The sequence below is a fragment of the Nematolebias whitei genome, chromosome 1 (genome assembly GCF_014905685.2).
Source record: "Nematolebias whitei isolate Nwh7 chromosome 1, NemWhi1, whole genome shotgun sequence".
Lineage (NCBI taxonomy): Eukaryota > Metazoa > Chordata > Actinopteri > Cyprinodontiformes > Rivulidae > Nematolebias > Nematolebias whitei.
In genome coordinates this window covers 5,232,135-5,250,313 of record NC_056498.1, presented here as the reverse complement: position 1 = coordinate 5,250,313, position 18,179 = coordinate 5,232,135, and the positions used below count along the sequence as shown (strand labels likewise).

At 42.5% G+C, this 18,179-nt stretch overlaps 1 protein-coding gene across 1 annotated transcript in view; it reads right to left on the bottom strand.

Moving 5' to 3' along the window:
* pde5ab (phosphodiesterase 5A, cGMP-specific, b) overlaps positions 1–18,179 on the bottom strand; it is a 271,503-nt gene that overhangs the window by 161,196 nt on the left and 92,128 nt on the right. The window contains exons 5-6 of the mRNA XM_037681538.1: positions 15,539–15,628; positions 15,279–15,416 (exon numbers count right to left, since the gene is read on the bottom strand). Coding sequence (XP_037537466.1) covers positions 15,279–15,416; positions 15,539–15,628 — 228 coding nt within the window. The remainder of the gene's footprint in view (positions 1–15,278; positions 15,417–15,538; positions 15,629–18,179) is intronic.

The following is an 18,179-nucleotide window of genomic DNA, read 5'->3' as shown; positions in this document are numbered from 1 at the left end:
GGGGCCGGTCGGGCAGGCGGTCGAGATGTCGTCCAACGGGCCATTCAGGCAGGGACAGGTCAGATGGGCGGTCGGGAGACCATTCATCAAGCCGGGGCCGGTCAGGCAGATGGTCAAGGTCTCAGGCGGGCCAGGGACAAAGGTTTCAGGTGGGCTGGGGATGAAGGTCTCAGACGGGCCAGGGACAAAGACCTTAGGTGGGCCGGGGATGAAAACCTCAGGCGGACCAGAGACGAAGACCTCAGGTAGACTAGGATCTTCTACAGATGACTCAGGATCTTCTATGGTCAGGTCAGGAGTGAAGACCTCAGGCGGACCGGGGAGCAAAAACCTCAGGTGGGCCAGGGATGAAGACTTCAGCCGGGCTAGGGATGAAGACCTCAGGCGGGCCATGGGCGAAGACCTGAGGCAGACCAGGATTTTCTGCAGCCGACTCTGGATATTCTGCGGTCGGGACAAGAGTGAAGATCCCAGGCTGGCTTGAAGTTAAGACTTCAGGCTGAGGTGAGGACCCAGGAGCGAGGACCTCATTAGATGGGGCAGGAACGAGAACTTCGGTGGATGGGGCAGGAACGAGGACTTTGGTGGATGGACCAGGAGTGAGAATCTCAGTGGAAGGACCAGAAGTGAGGATCTCAACGGGCAGACGAGGAGTGAGAACCCCAGAGGATGGACTAGGAGCGAGGACCTCAGAAGACGGGTCGGCGGCGAAGACCTCAGCAGACGGGTCGGCGGCGAGGAGCTCAGCAGACGGGTTGGCGGCGAGGAGCTCAGCAGACGGGTCGGCGGCGAGGAGCTCAGCAGACAGGTCAGCGGCAGCGGGATCTTCTGCGGCAAGATCTTCTGCGGCAGGAGAGACAGGTCTAGACCCCCATGGCTGAGTAGACAGGAGAGGAGTCCGTCTGGGCCCCCACAGCTGAGCAGGCCCGAGAGGAGTCTGTCTGGACCCCCAAACTGGAACAGGCAGGCACAGAGTCTGTCTGGGGCCGCTCAGCAGCTTCAGTGGTGGCTGCAGTCTTTGTGCTGGCTGCAGGTTCATGGCAGGCTGCAGGCTCTGGGCTGGCTGCAGGCTCTGGGCTGGCTGCAGGTTCAGGGCTGGCTGCAGGTTCGGGGTGAACTGCAAGTTGAGGGTGAACTGCAGGTTGAGGGTGAACTGTAGGTTGAGGGTGAACTGCAGGTTGAGGGTGAACTGCAGGTTGAGGGTGAACTGTGGGTTCTGCAGGTTCTGGAGGCTCTGGGGCTGCAGGTTCTGGGACTGCAGGTTCTGGAGGTTCTGGGACTGCAGGTACTGGGACTGTGGGTTCTGGAGGTTCTGGAACTAGGAGCTGGGTCAGACCGGGTTGGGATAGTAAAAACTTCTCGGCAAGGGAAAACAGTGTCAATACAGTCCGGTTTGTTTTTAGCAGAGGTGAGTAAACTTTGTAAAGTCCTGTTACACTAGGTGATTTCACTGGGTTGTAGCTGAGGTGGGTTGGTTCCAGTCATAAGGGTGGCTTCATGCGGGGATGAGGTGTCAAGTTCCGCCCCCATGGAAACACTGGAACTGTGCTCAGGAGGCTCAGTCGTACCGAACCGAGCAGGAGAAGCACGGAGCGGTGGTGAGGTACCGGAACTGCCTCTGGGAAACTCGGCTCTACCAAGCCAAGTTGGATCCATCGGTGGTACCGGAATGGGCACCGTGGATCGTTTCCAGGTCCGGTTTCTGCCACTCCGGCGGCGACAATGAGGATGAGGGGCAGGAACGGAACAGAGCTTGTCCTCCGGCTTTGCGTCCTCCCCCGACGTCCATCCAGAGTAGCCAAGCGGTTCTGGAGAGAGAGGAGAATTGGCCTCGGATGTCAGGCGGTTACCCTGGGGCTAGACCCTCTCTTTTTCCTCCTCCAAAACAAGAAGAGGTTTGGGCAAGAGCTCCACCGCCTGACCGCAGCGTTCTTGAGTCCGGACGGGTTCAGTCCGTAACACGCCACACCAAATCACGGGCTCCATCAGAGACTGCTCCTTGAACAGGTGAGTGAAGCCAAGAGGTGTTCTGCCCACTGGGTTCAGGTTTGGTTGCGTCGTACTGTCAGGGTTTCTGACAGGGCAGGGTAGGAGTGAACCCAAAATGCAGGCAGAGACTCAGATGCAGGAGTTACAAAAATAAACACTTTAATAATAATCAGTGGTGGGATGTAACTAAGTACAAATACTTTGTTACTGTACTTAAGTACATTTTTCATGTATCTGTACTTTACTTAAGGTCAATTGACAACATGATTGGGTATAAAAAGAGCTTCTCAGAGTGTCAGTGTCTCTCAAAAGCCAAGATGGTAAGAGGATCACCAATTCCACCATTGTTGCGCAGAAAGATAATGTAGCAATACCAGAATGGTGTTACCCAGCGTAAAATAGCAAAGACTTTTAAGTTATCATCATCAACCGTGCATGACATCATCAAAAGATTCAGAGAATCTGGAACAATCGCTGTGCATAAGGGTCAAGGCCGTAAAACTCTACTGGATGCTCGTGATCTCAGGGCTCTTAAACATCACTGCACCTCAAACAGGAATGCCACTGTCAAGGAAATAACAGAATGGGCTCAGGAATACTTCCAGAAAGCATTGTCAGTGAACACAATACATCGTGCCATCTGTCGTTGCCAGCTGAAACTCTACAGTGCAAAGAGGAAGCCATTTCTAAGCTAGCTCCACAAGCTCAGACGTTTGCACTGGGCCAGGGGTCATTTAAAATGGAGTGTGGCAAAATGGAAGACTGTTCTGTGGTCAGATGAGTCACGATTTGAAGTTCTTTATGGAACACTGGGACGCCATGTCATCGGGACCAGAGAGGACAAGGATAGCCCAAGTTGTTATCAACGCTCCATTCAGAAGCCTGCATCACTGATGGTATGGGGTTGCATGAGCGCTTGTGGCATGTGCAGCTTGCATGTCTGGAAAGGCACCATTAAGGGGACAACTGCTCTAACCATTCAGCCACAGCCGCCCCTGAATGGTTAGAGCAATTGTCCTCCAATGCAAGAGTTGGGGGTTCAAATCCACCATCAGTCACATGCCGAAGTGTCCCTGGGCAAGACACTGAACCCCTCATAGCCTCTGATGTGTGTCCCATCAGTGTATGAATGTGATAAAGCACTGATTAGTCTCATTAGAATGACTTGTTCAATTAGCTTTGTAGAGATGTAGAGTGCTGTATGAATGGGTAAATGAGGGCACAGATTGTAGTGTAAAGTGCTTTGAGTATCTTGAAATAAGATTGAAAGGTGCTATAGAAGTACAGTCCATTTACCATTAATGCAGAGAACTATGATCAGGTTCTAGAACAACATATGCTCCCATCTAGACGTCATCTCTTTTAGGGAAGACACGATAATGCCAGACCACATTCTGCAGCAATCACAACATTAGGGCTCCTTAAGAGAAGGATCCGGGTACTGAAATGGCCAGCCTTCAGTCCAGATCTTTCACCTATAGAGAACATTTGGCGCATCATAAAGAAGAGGGTGTGACAAAGAAGGCCCAAGACGATTGAACAGTTAGAGGCCTGTATTAGACATGAATGGGAGAGCATTCCTATTTCTAAACTTGAGAAACTGGTCTCCTCTGTCCCCAGACTAGGGGTTGAACGAGTATATAATTTTTAAACTCGACATTAACATAATAAAACCAGAGTAGAACTTGAGTATTTGATGACGTCATAGGTCTCAAGTTACAAAAATAAATAAATAAATAAAACCGCAAAAAAAAGGTAATTATTTACAAAAAAAAGACCAACAAAACATTGGGAGCGTATATTATGCTCCTACCATTTATCATACTGCAAATAAGTCACAGAAAAAATTAAAGTGTTAGTTATTATTATTAAAATCATGAAGACATCTCTTTGTGTCACACCCTGCCCAGCAAAATTGATAAGTCTAAACCGGTTATTGTTTTGAAATTCATTAGCAGGAAATTAAGAAATAAGGTAATAATGCAGGCAAAAAAACTCAAGGGAACAAAAGTGTATATAAATGAACATTTAACAAAAAGAAATGGAAATCTGGCACGTGAAGCACAGTTATTAAAAAAACAAAAAGTATTTTCTACATGGACAAGAAATGGAAAAGTATGGATAAAAGCTCAAGATGGATCGCAAGCAAAAATAATAAAAGACATGAAGGATCTTGACAAATTCAGATAAATCTAGATGACAAATAAACATAGATAATGATATATTGAACACAAAATTCATAAGAAAAAGTCTGATGAATAAATACACTGAATTATAATGACGTAAGATGAATCAGAATTCAATGTTGAAGATGAGATCGACAGAATTTTTTTTCCATTTAGAAATGAAAGTATATATTATAATGATGATCAGTTTAATGATATAAACACAACTAACAAAGATCTTTCTATTGTGCATCTAAATTGTAGAAGCTTAAATGCAAACATATCAAACATTTCAGATTATTTAAAAGGGTTAAACAAGACTTTCAAAATAATAACATTATCTGAGACATGGTTAAATGAAGGAAATATAAATAATGCTTTTATTGAAGGGTATGAATTATATCATATGAACAGAAAAAACAAAAGAGGTGGAGGTGTGGCTATATTTATAAACCATGAAATAAAATGCAAATTGATTAGCGAAATGTCAATAATTGTGGAAAATATGTTGGAAATGATAACAATAGAAATAATAAAAAATAATGGAAAGAACATCATAATAAGTTGTGTATATCGATCTCCATCCTCAAATATTGAGTTATTCACTGATAAAATATTGGAGTTGCTAGAAAAGAGAAGAAATAAAAAAGTTTTTTTATGTGGAGATTTCAATATTGACTTGGGAAATATCACTGATTCAAAAAACATAAGTACATTCATAAATTCAATGTATAGTTTAATTTTTTGTCCATTAATATCAAATCCTACAAGAATCACAAATCAAAGTGCTACAATAATTGATAATATTTTTACAAATGTAACAGAGGGTGATGTGCTGAGTGGTATTTTGAAGGCAGATCTCAGTGATCATTTACCAGTTTTCACTATTAATAAGAATGATGATGATATAGTTAAAACAATTATAAGAAAGAACAAAATAATAAACACTTCAAAAAAAACATTGAACAAATTAAAAGATGAGTTGGATAAACAAAAATGGGATGATGTATATGTAGATGATGTGAACAAATCTTATGATGAATTTATGACAATTCTAGAGGTCTTGTACAAAAAAAATTGTATGCTAAAAAATGATGTACGGAAAGATACAGTGGATCAACCATGGATGACAAAAGGATTGAGAAATGCTTGTAAAAAAAAAGAATCATCTGTATTCGTGTTTCTTGAAATTGAAAACTCAAGAGGCTGAAGAAAAATATAAAAAGTACAAAAACAAATTAGTTGGGATCATAAGGAAACACAAGAGGGAATACTATAGTAAATCACTACATGAATGTAGTGGTGATATGCGTACAACTTGGAGAGTAATAAATAATGTTTTGAAAACGCATAAAATGAGAACGAGACTTCACAAAATTTTGTAGAGAATGATGTGGAAATCCATGACGATTATGAAATTGTTAATGGATTTAATAATTATTTTGTTAATGTTGGGTCTAGCCTTGCAGCTATGATTCCTAATGTGGAAAAAAATGTAAGTTATTTAAGTAATGGTTGCGTTAACAGTATGTTTTTGGGTAGAACAGATGAGGAGGAAATAATGAAGGTTGTCAATAGATTTGCTAACAAAAGATCAAAGGATTGTGAAGATATGGATATGGTGGTAGTAAAGGAAATAATAAGTCATGTCATTGAACCATTTACGTATATTTGTAATCTATCATTCTCAAAAGGTATATTCCCAGACAGAATGAAAATAGCTAAAATAGTTCCTCTTTTTAAAAATGGTGACAAACGTGTATTTAGTAATTATAGGCCTATATCCTTATTGCCACAATTCTCTAAAATTCTTGAAAAATTGTTTATGACCAGATTAGATAAATTTCTTGAAAAAAATAATATTTTAAGTAATAGTCAATATGGTTTTAGATCAAATTGTTCAACATCCTTAGCTCTTATGGAGTTGATTGAACAAATTATTACAGCGATTGATAAAAAACAACATTGTATAAGTATATTCGTGGATTTAAAAAAGGCATTTGACACTATTGATCACACCATTCTGCTTGATAAATTAAATCAGTATGGTGTTGGAGGTCTTGCTTTACAGTGGATAAGCAGTTATTAAAGAGAAGGAGAATAGAAGTTTAAAGATTTAAAGAGGAGGTTTAGATGGATGAAAGTTATGTGTTGAACCAGAAAACGGCACCCTTCCTCCAAATCCAGCTCAGCCCTCTGGTACACTCAGGGCGTGCAACGACTTTGTTACCTTAGCAGAGGATGCATCAACTCCGGAACAGAGGTCCATTGGCACGCTCCCTTTTCAGCGTCTCCGGTCAGAGTGGCTGGGGTCGTCAGAAGTCGTGACGAAGTACTCAGTTCAACAGAATAAGCTTCCTTAGAAGTTGAACATTTAATGTTCGGGTTGAGTCACAGCCGAGGCAGGCTGTGACTACGCTGGAATGGACGGACCATTGGCGCATGGTCAAATCCATCAGCTACTTAGTTCAGCTGGAAGACCCCAGTAAGACTGAGTCTTCAATGTAAGGCTGAAAGTTCCAAGAAGACTGGAAAAACTCAAAGACTGGAAAAGACTGAACAGTTCCAAGAAGTGTTGCCTTTTAAAGGGTATCCACTTCCTGTCACTTGGTACTTCCTGGTTGTTTGAAACAACAAGCAGGTGTGTAGTTTTAGTGATGTCAGAGGGTTATTAGAAGTCAACAGACGGCAGAAATGTTTTAAGAACGGTTAGTACAGACAGAGAAATATTTTGAAGAAGTAAGAGAAAGCAGGTGCCAGCCAGTTCTTATTTACTGTCTGAGAGTTTTAAAAACAAGGAACTTCGTTCTCATAACTTGTCTCTGACTTTCGACCGACATCAGGTCCACTCCTCACACAGACAGAAGAGTGAATGCACACTTACTTCGTAAATAGACATTTACTTGTATGATCCAAGTCTAATGAGGTTTAAAAATCATTAATACTGTTTCACAGTTGATTTAAATGAGTGGTTTACTTCAAAATTTAGAAATGGTATGAACTAAACACACTTTTGATTATCAAGATATTGTAAAATAGTAATGATAATATAAAAAAGAAGAGTGTTCTTTCAATTGATTAATTCAGGATACAATTAAATAGTCTCTTGATGAGATCATTTGTATTTCTGGATTCAAATTAATGAAATAACAGTTCCTGTCCCCTGAAGGTCTTCAGAGACAGATTGATGTCAGAGGTCTAGTTCACTACACACTATATTCAGTGAAGGTGGGCTGCTGTTGACCTCAACCAGTGATGTTGTCGGGAGGTGAAAGGAATACTTCTCGGACCTTCTCAATCCCACCAGCATGTCTTCTATGGAGGAAGATGAGTCAAGGGACTTTGGGGTTGATCCATCCATAACTGTGGCTGAAGTCACCAAAATAGTTAAAAAGCTCCGAGGCGGCAGGGCTCTGAGAGTGGATGAGATTCACCCTGATTTCCTTAAGGCTCTGGATGTTGTGGGGCTGTCTTGGTTGACACGCATTTGCAACCTTGTATGGACATTGGGGGCAGTTCCACTGGATTGGCATACTAGGGTGGTGGTTCCCCTCTTCAAAAAGGGGGACTGGAGGGTGTGCTCCAATTATAGGGGCATCACTCTCCTCAACCTCCCTGGTAAGGTCTATTCAGTGGTACTGGAGAAGCAAGTCCGATCGTTGGTCAAACCTCATATCCAGGAGGAACAATGTGGGTTCCATCCTGGCTGTGGAACACTGGATCATCTCTTTACCTTCACTAGGGTCCTCGAGGGGTCATGGGAGTTTGCCCATCCTGTCTACATCTGTTTTGTGTATTTGGAGAAGGCATTTGACTGTGTTCCTTGGGGTACACTGTTGGAGGTGTTCCGTGAGTATGGGATTGGAAGCCCGTTACTACGAGCTGTTCAGTCCCTATACAGTACAAGCGGTGCGAGAGCTTGGTTCGCTTTGCCGGCAGTAGGTCGTACCCCTTCAGGGTGGGAGTTGGACTCCGCCAGGGCTGCCCGTTGTCACCGATTCTATTCATAACTTTTATGGACAGAATTTCTCGGTGCAGCCAGCGGGCAGAGAGTTTTTGGTTCGGTGGTTTCAGGATTCCATCTCTGCTCTTTGCAGATGATGTGGTCCTGTTGGCATCATCATGCCGTGATCTTCAGCTCTCACTGGAGCGGTTTGCAGCCAAGTGTGAAGCAGCTGGGATGAGAATCAGCACCTCCAAATCTGAGGCCATGGTCCTCAACCGGAAAAAGGTGGATTGCTCTCTCCAGAACAAGGGTGAGGTTCTGCCTCAAGTGGAGGAGTTCAAGTATCTCAGGGTTTTGTTCACGAGTGAGGGAAGAATGGAGCGTGAGATTGACAGACAGATTGGTGCAGTGTCTGCAGTATTGCAGACTCTGTACCGGTCCGTTGTGGTGAAGAGAGAGCTGAGCTGTAAGGCAAAATTCTCTGTTTACTGGTCGGTCTACGCTCCTACCCTCACCTATGGTGTGGGGGTTTGGTCTGTTTCCTGATGTTTCCAGCACTCAGTGTTTTTCCCTTGTGTTCAGCCCCTGTCTCACCTGTGTCTAATGTTAATCACTGCAGGTGTCTGTCATTGTCCTAATCAGTGTGTGTGTATATATTCAGTTCACTGGTGTCTTGTCTTTGTCTCGGGATTGTCCTTCTATGGTGTTGTGTTCAGCCTTCCGTTCCGTCCATCCGATTAATTTGTGAGTAGCTGCCCTGTCAGCGTTTTGATTTTGTTCTGTTTAAATAAATATATTTTTATTTATTCCTCGAGCGTCCTTGTCATCCTCCTGCACGTGGGTTCAAACATTCCTGACGGCCGAACATGACATATGGTCACGAGCTCTGGATATTGACCGAAAGAATGAGATCACAGATACAGGCGGTTGAAATGAGTTTCCTCCGCAGGGTGGCTGGACTCTCCCTTAGAGATAGGGTGAGAAGTTTGGTTATCCGAGAGAGAGTCGGAGTAGAACCGCTGCTCCTCCACATTGAGAGGAGCCAGTTGAAGTGCTTCGGGCATCTGGTAAGGATGCCCCCTGGACGACTCCCTAGGGAGGTGCTTCGGGCATGTCCGACTGGGAGGAAACCCTGGGGAAGACCCAGGACCCACTGGAGAGGCTGTTTCTTGGTTGGCCTGGGAACGCTTTGGAATTCTCCCAGAAGAGCTGGAAGAGGTGGCTATGGAAAGAGATGTCTGAGCTTCTCTGCTCAAGGTGCTGCCCCCGCAACCCGACTTCTGAACAAATGGAAGATAATGCATGGATGGCTCTGGTGGGGTACATCATCAGTCAAGTCAAGTCACATTTATTTATATAGCACATTTAAAACAGTAACTGTTATCAAAGTGCTTACCAAAAAAGACCACAGGATCAAATATTAATACCAAGATATTACAGCAACATGAATAAAAGCATAAAAACATGAAATATTATGAGAAACAATGAAATACTAAAACAAATCACCCTGCGTTAAAAGTCAGGGAGTAAAAGGAAAATGGATGAACACAGTCATCAACAATGAAATACCAAATGAGATAACCCTGTTAAATGCCAATGAGTACAGATGTGTTTTGAGGAGAGATTTAAAAGCAGAGACTGAGGTGGCCTGTCGAATGTTGATGGACAGATTGTTCCAGAGTTTAGGGCCCATGACTGAAAACACCCCATCTCCTCTGAGCTTCAGCCTGGTTTTTGGTACGGCCAAAAGAAGCTGGTCTGATGATCTCAAGGACCGAGAAGGAGTATAAGGATGAAGGAGGTCGGAGAGGTATGAGGGTGCAAGGCCATTAACACACTTAAATGTCAGCAGAAGAATCTTAAAATCAACTCTGACATGCACAGGAAACCAGTGAAGGGAGGACAGAACTGGAGTAATGTGCTCAAACCTGCGAGTTCCTGTTAGTAGCTGAGCTGCAGCATTTTGGACAAGTTGGAGACGTGAGAGAGAGACCCCAGCATAAAGTGAGTTACAGTAGTCCAGCCGGGTTGTAATAAATGCATGGACTAATTTTTCAAGGTCGGATCTGGACAGCAGGGACTTGAGCTTAGCTATCTGCCTTAGCTGAAAGAAGCTTTTTTGAAGAACAGAATTTATCTGCTTATTAAACTTAAAGTCTGAGTCTAAAACTATCCCGAGATTGGTAATAGACTGTTTTAGATATGGCTGAAGGAAGTCCAGGTTTGAAGGATCAGTGACAGTGGCAGAGTTAGGGTTAAACAAAATGACCTCAGTCTTCTGATCATTAAAACTCAAAAAGTTTGCAGCTATCCAAGTCTTGATGTCATCAAGACATTTTAACAAAGGGCAAATGGATGTTAGGTGTTAACAGCAGATAAATCTGAGAGTCATCAGCATAACAATGAAAGGAAAGACCATGTTTCCTCAGGATAGACCTTAAGGGGAGGAGATACAATGAAAACAGAAGGGGTCCAAGAATGGAGCTTTGTGGGACCCCACAGGAAAGAGGCACTGAAGTAGATAGTTAGCAAAATTAACAAAGAAACTCCTGTCACTCAATTATGAATGGAACCATTCTAACGCTGCACCAGTAATCCCAACCCAGTGTTCTAGTCGGGATAAAAGGATACTGTGGTCCACAGTATCAAATGCAGCGGTAAGGTCAAGGAGTACCAGGACTACAGACTGACCAGAGTCATTTGCCAGAAGAATGTCGTTGCAGACCCTAACTAAGGATGTTTCAGTGCTGTGTAATTTCTTAAAGCCAGACTGAAAGATTTCAAGAATAGAATTTCCACTCAATAACTCATTTAATTGAGTGAAAACTATTTTCTCCAGGATCTTAGAAAGAAAGGCAAGTTTGGAGATGGGTTTGAAGTTTGAGCAGGTTTAAGTGTCAAGGCCGGGCTTTTTTATTAAAGGAGTTACCACTGCATGTTTAAAAGCATCAGGAACTACACCTGTAGCCATACTGCTGTTTACAATGTCAAGAACAGAGGGTCCGGTAGGACTTGTTTAAAAAACGATGCAGGGATGGGGTCAGCAGGGGAACCTGAGGGTTTCATATGACCAATGACGTCATTTAGAAATGAGAGGGAAATGGGTTCAAACTGGTTAAAGACTGATGTGGAGGGGACAAAGACAGAAGGGGCCAGCTATGGTGTGAAGAATCAGTGACCCGATCAACACAACCTTTTTAACAAAGAAACTGACAAAGTTGTCACATGTAACTGCAGAGGCCTCCCAGTTGGCAGACTGAAGCACGGTTAAAATGGAGTTAATGGTGTTGAAAAGAACGCGGGACTGTGGCTGTTTGAGGCGATGATTTGGGAGAAATATCTTCTTTTTTCTGATTTAACAGTGGCCTGGTACTCTTTGTAACATGTTTTTAGCATAAAAGAAACGTGAAGTTTGTCCTTCTTCCATTTACGTTCAGCTTTCCTGCACTGATGTTTGGCTGCGTGAGTGATCTCATTCATCCAAGGGTGTGGAGTGCGCTTTGGATGCCTAATTTTTAATGGTGCAACTAGGTCAAGAACCTTAGCACAGGTCTCTTGATGAACAGTGACTAGCTCATGGGTGTTGATGGAAGAGGATTCAGAGACTGAGAGAGAGTTTTTAGTAAAAGCAGAGGAAAAGAGCGCAGCAGTGGAAGGGTTAAATATTCAACAAGGCCTGGCTGGAGGGGGAGGGGGTTTGGACTAATTGACAAAAGAAGTGTTGAAAGAAATGGGTTTGTGGTCGGAGAAAACCGCAACCCCAATTCCTAACTCGGAAAGAGATAAACCATAGGTTAACACTAAATCCAGTGTGTGGCCATGCTGGTGATTTGGTCCTACAACATTCTGTACAAAATTCAGAGACTGGATCAGATCTAGAAAGTCCTGAGTCAGCGGCTTTTCAGGGCAACAGACATGTATATTGAAATTTCCCAGAATCAAAACCCGATCAAATCTGAGCAGAATCCAAGTTAAAATGTCAGAGAGTTCAGCCATGAAGTCCTTATTATATTTGGGTGGCCTGTATAACACAGCAGAAAAACGGGATTTGAACAGCTCGCCTCAAAACACAGCAGTTTGAAGCTCAAAACATTAGCTGGTATCTGTACCAGTTTTCATTCAACCTTTATTTAGACAGGTAGATCCCATTGAGCCTTGAGGACTCATTTACAAGAGAGACCTGATTTCAACAAAGAATGATGATAACAATGGACAACAGCGACAACAGTAGACAGTTATAAAAAGGCATACAGAGCTTTTTTTTTTTTAACAAATAGGATGGCCAAAAATGAAAAGTAACAAAAAACAGCTAGATTCTAAGGCGAATGTAGAAAACTAAAAAAAACAGGAACATGTCTGCATTGGTCTTTGTCAGGAGTACAACAGATTCTTAAAGCCACTTAAAGAGGTCACGGTCGAGAGCTTCAAATCTTTTTTGTAGGATATTCCAGGAAACAGGAGCGGAATAGGAGAAGGCCCTTTTGCCTAGTTCAGACCGCACTGAGGGAACACTGCAGGTAATAATGTCCTGACAGTGCACGCTGTAGCTGCACTCACGCAGAGACATGTAGGAAGAGATGTATGAAGGCAGCAGACCAAGAAGTGATTTAAAGATGAAAATGTACCAGTGAGAGTCTGCGTGAAGTTAATGATGTCCAGTTAACCAGTGAATACAGGGTGCAGTGATGTGTACGATAATCACAGCCAGTTATGAATCTTAGTGCACCATGATAGACAGCATCCAACATCCGCAGGATGCTTGTAGGAGTGTTCATATAAATAATAACACCGTAATCAATGGAGGGAAGGAAAATCACAGATACAAGGTGTTTCCTAGCATTCAGAGTTAGACAGGATCTGTTTCTGAAGAAGAAACCCAGTTTAACTTTCAGTTTCTTTACCAAGTTTTCGACATGGAGCTTAAAAGAGAGATGTGAGTCGACCAAGATACCCAAATATTTATAGGAATCAACAAACTCAATTGGGACACCATTTGATGATGAAATCAGAGGAAGAACTGCTGGGACCAACTTCCTATTTGAATAAAGCATCCCTTTGGTTTTGTCAGTATTTAGGACAAGTTTGAGGTGGAACAAATCTGTCTGGATGATGTCAAATGCAGATTACAAAAGCTGGAAAGCCTTTTCAACTGTTTTAGCTCGACAATAAATAACTGAGTCATCAGCACAGAAATGTATGGATGCATCAGGGATGTTTTTACCTACATTACGTATGTAGATTGTAAAGAGGGTGGGTCCTAAAACTGAGCCTTGAGGTACACCATTGTTGACTGTTAAATAACTAGAGGAAATACCATTATGTTGAACACAGTGCCTCCGGTCTGAGAGATAGTTAGAGAACCAACCAATGGTGTGTTCTGAGAAACTGATTTCTGAGAGCTTATGACACAAGATGTTATGATCCACAGTGTCAAAAGCTTTAGACAGGTCTAAGAAAAGTGCAGCACAATAATCCTTAGCATCCAGTGCTTCAACAATGTCATTAAGAACATTCAGTGAAGCAGTCGTTGTGCTGTGTTGTTTCCTGAAACCAGATTGATGGAGAGGTAAGATGTTAAATGAGTCCAGGTAATTTTTCATTTGAGAGTTTATCAGTTTTTCTAGAACCTTGGCTAAAATGCAGAGTTTAGAGATTGGTCGATAGTTGTTCAGTGAGGTGGGGTCACCTCCCTTCAGCAAAGGAAGAACAAAGGCTGTTTTCCAAGCATCTGGAATGGAGTTTTGGCTCATGGAGAGATTAAAGATGTGGGTCACAGGGACTGTGATGATATGAGCAGCCAGCCTTAAGAAATAAGGTGGGAGTTCATCTGGTCCTGCAGATTTTTTAGGATCAAGATCTTTTAACAGTTTATTGACCTCACTAACTGAGAATGGAGAAAAAGAGAAGAAGTGATTAACTGAGAATTGACTTGTAGGAAGGATTTGATTTGTAGAAGTTTGATTATTAAGTGAAGTGGCTGATTTTCCATTAGTTACTGTGTCAAATAAAGAACTAGAAGCAACAAAATGTTTGTTGAAACAGTTCAGGATCTCGTGCTTGTTTGACACAGGAACAGAGTTAACGAGAAGTTGAGATGGGAGATCAGATGATTGAGGGGTGCCTGAGAGAGATTTGATGGTTTTCCAGAATCTGTTAGGGTCATTTAGATTTTTGGAGGTCTGAGATAATAAATAGTTGCGTTTTGCAGCTTTGATGGCAGTTGTGCATTTATTCCTCATCTGTTGAAAACTCAACCAATCAGCTTGAAGTTCCAACGTTTTTTGAAAATAGTTAATAATCCACCACCTTTGCCTGACATTCTCGGAGCATTAAAATAAGAACAGTCCGGTGGTAAAATTTCCGACAGGGCCATGAACTCACCACAGGAGAGCCATGTCTCAGTCACGCAGAAGTCCAGACCGGTGGAGGAGAAAAAGTCCTTCAAGATAAACGTTTTATTAGCCAGTGACCTGGTGTTTATCAATGCAATCCTTGTAGGAATCACAGCAGGAGAAGTTGTCCATGAAGTTAAGACCAGCTGTGTCAGATTTGTGGAGTTCGACCCGCGACTCCAACGACCGGAAGCCCAGCCGTGGCGAACATGTCCGCTGTGGAAGCGTGACCCGACCCGACCGGGAAGGACTCGGGTGGATCGGCGCAGCACCAGGACAGGTGATTTAAGATGTGGTCCTCGGTTGATCCTCACAAGACGGCCGGCCCGTTTTCCACGGCACCTGGAGCGATGTCTTCGAGCGGGCAGGATACCAGGGTGGAGGTAAACAGGAAAGTCTTCAAGCAGAGGTGGGGGTCCAAGAGGGGGTCCAGAGTTACGATCATTATGATCAAACAAAGCGAGACTGGAGGCAGATAGTCGGAGATTTAGGAGTTGATGGCGTTCATAAACCAGCAATGAGTCGATGTTGTAGGTGAAAAATGACAAAAACAGAAAAAACATTATCACTGCAGACAGAGGTGGAGGGCAGGCCATGCACAGCGACGCCATCTTCCGGGAAGTTACTCAGACCAAGTGTGAACTCAGACCAAGGCTCGCATTTTAAACATGGATAACTAAAAGTTTATGTGTGTGTGTGTGTGTGTGTGTGTGTGTGTGTGTGTGTGCGTGCGTGCGTGCGTGCGTGCGTGTGTGTGTGTGTGTGTGTGTGTGTGTGTGTCCTAACCATGGAGTCATCATCAGCAATGAAGATGGTGCAAGCCTGGGCCTGCATGAAGGACAGGATAGTTCCTGCGATCCTCCGCAGTAAAACCTCCAGACACTGTTGCTCCTCAAAGATCAGACTGGCAAGGTCCAACAACACCTGCACATGCACACACACAAACACACACACACACACACACACACATGCACGCACACAATTCAATGAACACAAATCTGTACGTGCTCAGACCCAAATTAACAAAAAGAAATGATGCCACCCACCTGATTGCGCCTGTTTTCCAGCTGTGAAGTCTCATACAGCTGTGCATTGTGCAGAACGATGCCTGAAAAGGCCAAATAGGCTGAGAAGTCCTGTCAGAGTGGAGAAGGACAGATGTGAGAGGACAGAAAAAAATAATAAACTGATGCAAAAAGCAGAAAGTGGCTGAAAATAAAAGGCCCAGCATTTCTTTAAAGTCACATTTTGAACTAATTAATCTTAAATTGTAGCCTTTTTGGTCAAATCTTTGAATTTAATTTAATGCCATATGATGTCAAGTAGGTAGCACAGTGGTGCAACTTGTAGAGCTGCTGATTTGCAGCGAGCAGGTCCCTGGTTCAAATCCCGGTCCGGGGACCTTTCTGGGTGGAGTTTGCATGCTCTCTCCAAGCATGCGTGGGTTTTCTCCGGGTATTCCGGTTTTCTCCCACAGACCAAAAACATGCATGTTAGGCTGATTGGTAACTCTAAATTGTCTCTAGGTGTGAGTGAGAGAGTGAATGGTTGTTTGTCTCATTTGTCTCTATGTGTTCCTGTGATTGACTTGCGACCTGTCCAGGGTGTACCCCGCCTCTCGCACAGTGATCGCTGGACATGGGCACCGGCGACCCCCGTGACACAACAATGGAAGAAGCGGGTAAAAGATAATGGATGGATGGATGGAATTTGCATTTCCTGCAAAAATACAGTGTGAATGAAGGAGCTTCCTTAGATAGAGAACTTTAATAATTGGCATTTCTATGTATGTGAATGTTCCTGTAAAGTGCCTTGAGACACCTTTGTTGTGATATGGCGCTATATAAATAAACTGAATTGAATTGAATGCATATTGGAGAAGAACTTGCTGAAAAACAACTGAAATTAGCTAAAAAATATGCTGAAATGTAGCTGAAATGAAAAAAAAAACATAAACAAGCCAATGTTAGAAGAAGAAACCTGAAAAAACACATATTTGCTGAATTAGGTTTAAATAAGCAGAAATTAGCACAAAAAATAGGAAATTAGCTAAAAAAGCTGAAAAGTAGCTGAAAAATAGAAAGGAACCTAAAGTACCAGAAGAGCTGATATGATCTTTAAAAAAGTGGAATTAGTTAAAAAAAACTAAATGTATCAAAAAACAGCTAAAAAGTAGCTGGACTAGCAGAAAAAGCTGAAACTAGCAGGAAAAAGTTGAAAGGAGCATAACAAGTTGAAATTAGCAGAAATAATTTAAGTAGGCTGAAAATAGCAGAAATTACCATAAAAAAATGAATTGATCTGAAAACAGCTGAAATTTGCTAAAAACGCTGAAAAGATAGGTGAAAAGTTAGAATATGCTTAAATTAGCTATAGAAAGCAGAAAGAGCACATTTGCCCAATTAGGCTGAAAAAAGCAGAAATGAGCACAAAAAAGTGGAAATTATCTGAAAAAAGCAGAAATTTGCAACAACAAAAAAAAGAGCTAAAAAGTAGCTAAAATAAGACAGAAAGAAGCAGAAAATACAAGAAGGAAGTGTAGAGAGCATAGTTTTGCTTAATTAGGCTAAAAAAAGTTTAAATGAACTTAAAAAATGTGGAATTACGTGAAAAAGCTTAAATTAGCATAAAAACTGCTAAATAGTAGCTAAAATAGCAGAAAAAGCAGAAATAAGCTGAAATGAGCATAACAAGCTGAAATTAGCAGAAAGTAGTTAGAAGAAGCACAAAAATGTACTTAGCAGAAAGAACCTTAAAAGAGCACAAAACAGTTGAAATAAGATGAAAAAAATGTTTGTTAGGAAGCTGAAAGAAGCTGAAGCAGAACAAAATGTGAAAAGAGCAGTAAAAGGCTGTAAACAGATCTAAAGATCTGAAGGATGTAAAATGAGCTCATAATTTTCTATGAGAAAAAAATGGCACAAAAAGGCTAAATATTTCAAAAAGCTATAGAGCTGAACGTTTTGGTATTCATTCATTCAACCTTTATTTATACAGGTTAGTTCCATTGAGCCTCGGGGACTCATTTACAAGAGAGACCTGAGTTTAACAAAGAATGATGATAACAGTAGACAACAAAGGCAATAATAGACAATCATAAAAGAAAGCATACAAATTGAAAATAACAAAAGAAAATGGTCTAAAAAAGTTAAATCTGGTCCTCTGGACATTCAAAAAAACAAAACAAAGCAAAACAACAAAAAATGTAGAAACGTTTCGTCTCTCATCCGAGAGACTTCCTCAGTCTGAGGTGCTGTATTCAGCTCAGTCTCTTAAAAAGCACCTTCTCAGAGTGGATCAACCAGTTTTGCTGCTGACAACCAAAACCAGCTGATCACATGCTCAAGAAGGACCATCAGCCTAACAATGGATCATTAGCACACTGATGGCTGTTTACTATTCACAGAGGGCTGAGTGATACTAGCAATCACAGCATTGTAAGAGGGGGACAATTGAACCCGGAGGCCTCCACCCCTGTTTAACGATGGACGGTTTCTTTTCACAAAGATGGCCTCCTTTACTCCTCTCTCAAACCATCGTTCCTCTCTGTCCAGGATGTGCACATCTTCATCCCTGAAAGAGTGACCGCTGGCCTGGAGATGAGTGTAGACCGCAGAGTCCAGGCCTGATGATGTTGATCTTCTGTGCTGGGCCATCCTTTTGGCCAGTGGCTGTTTTGTTTCCCCG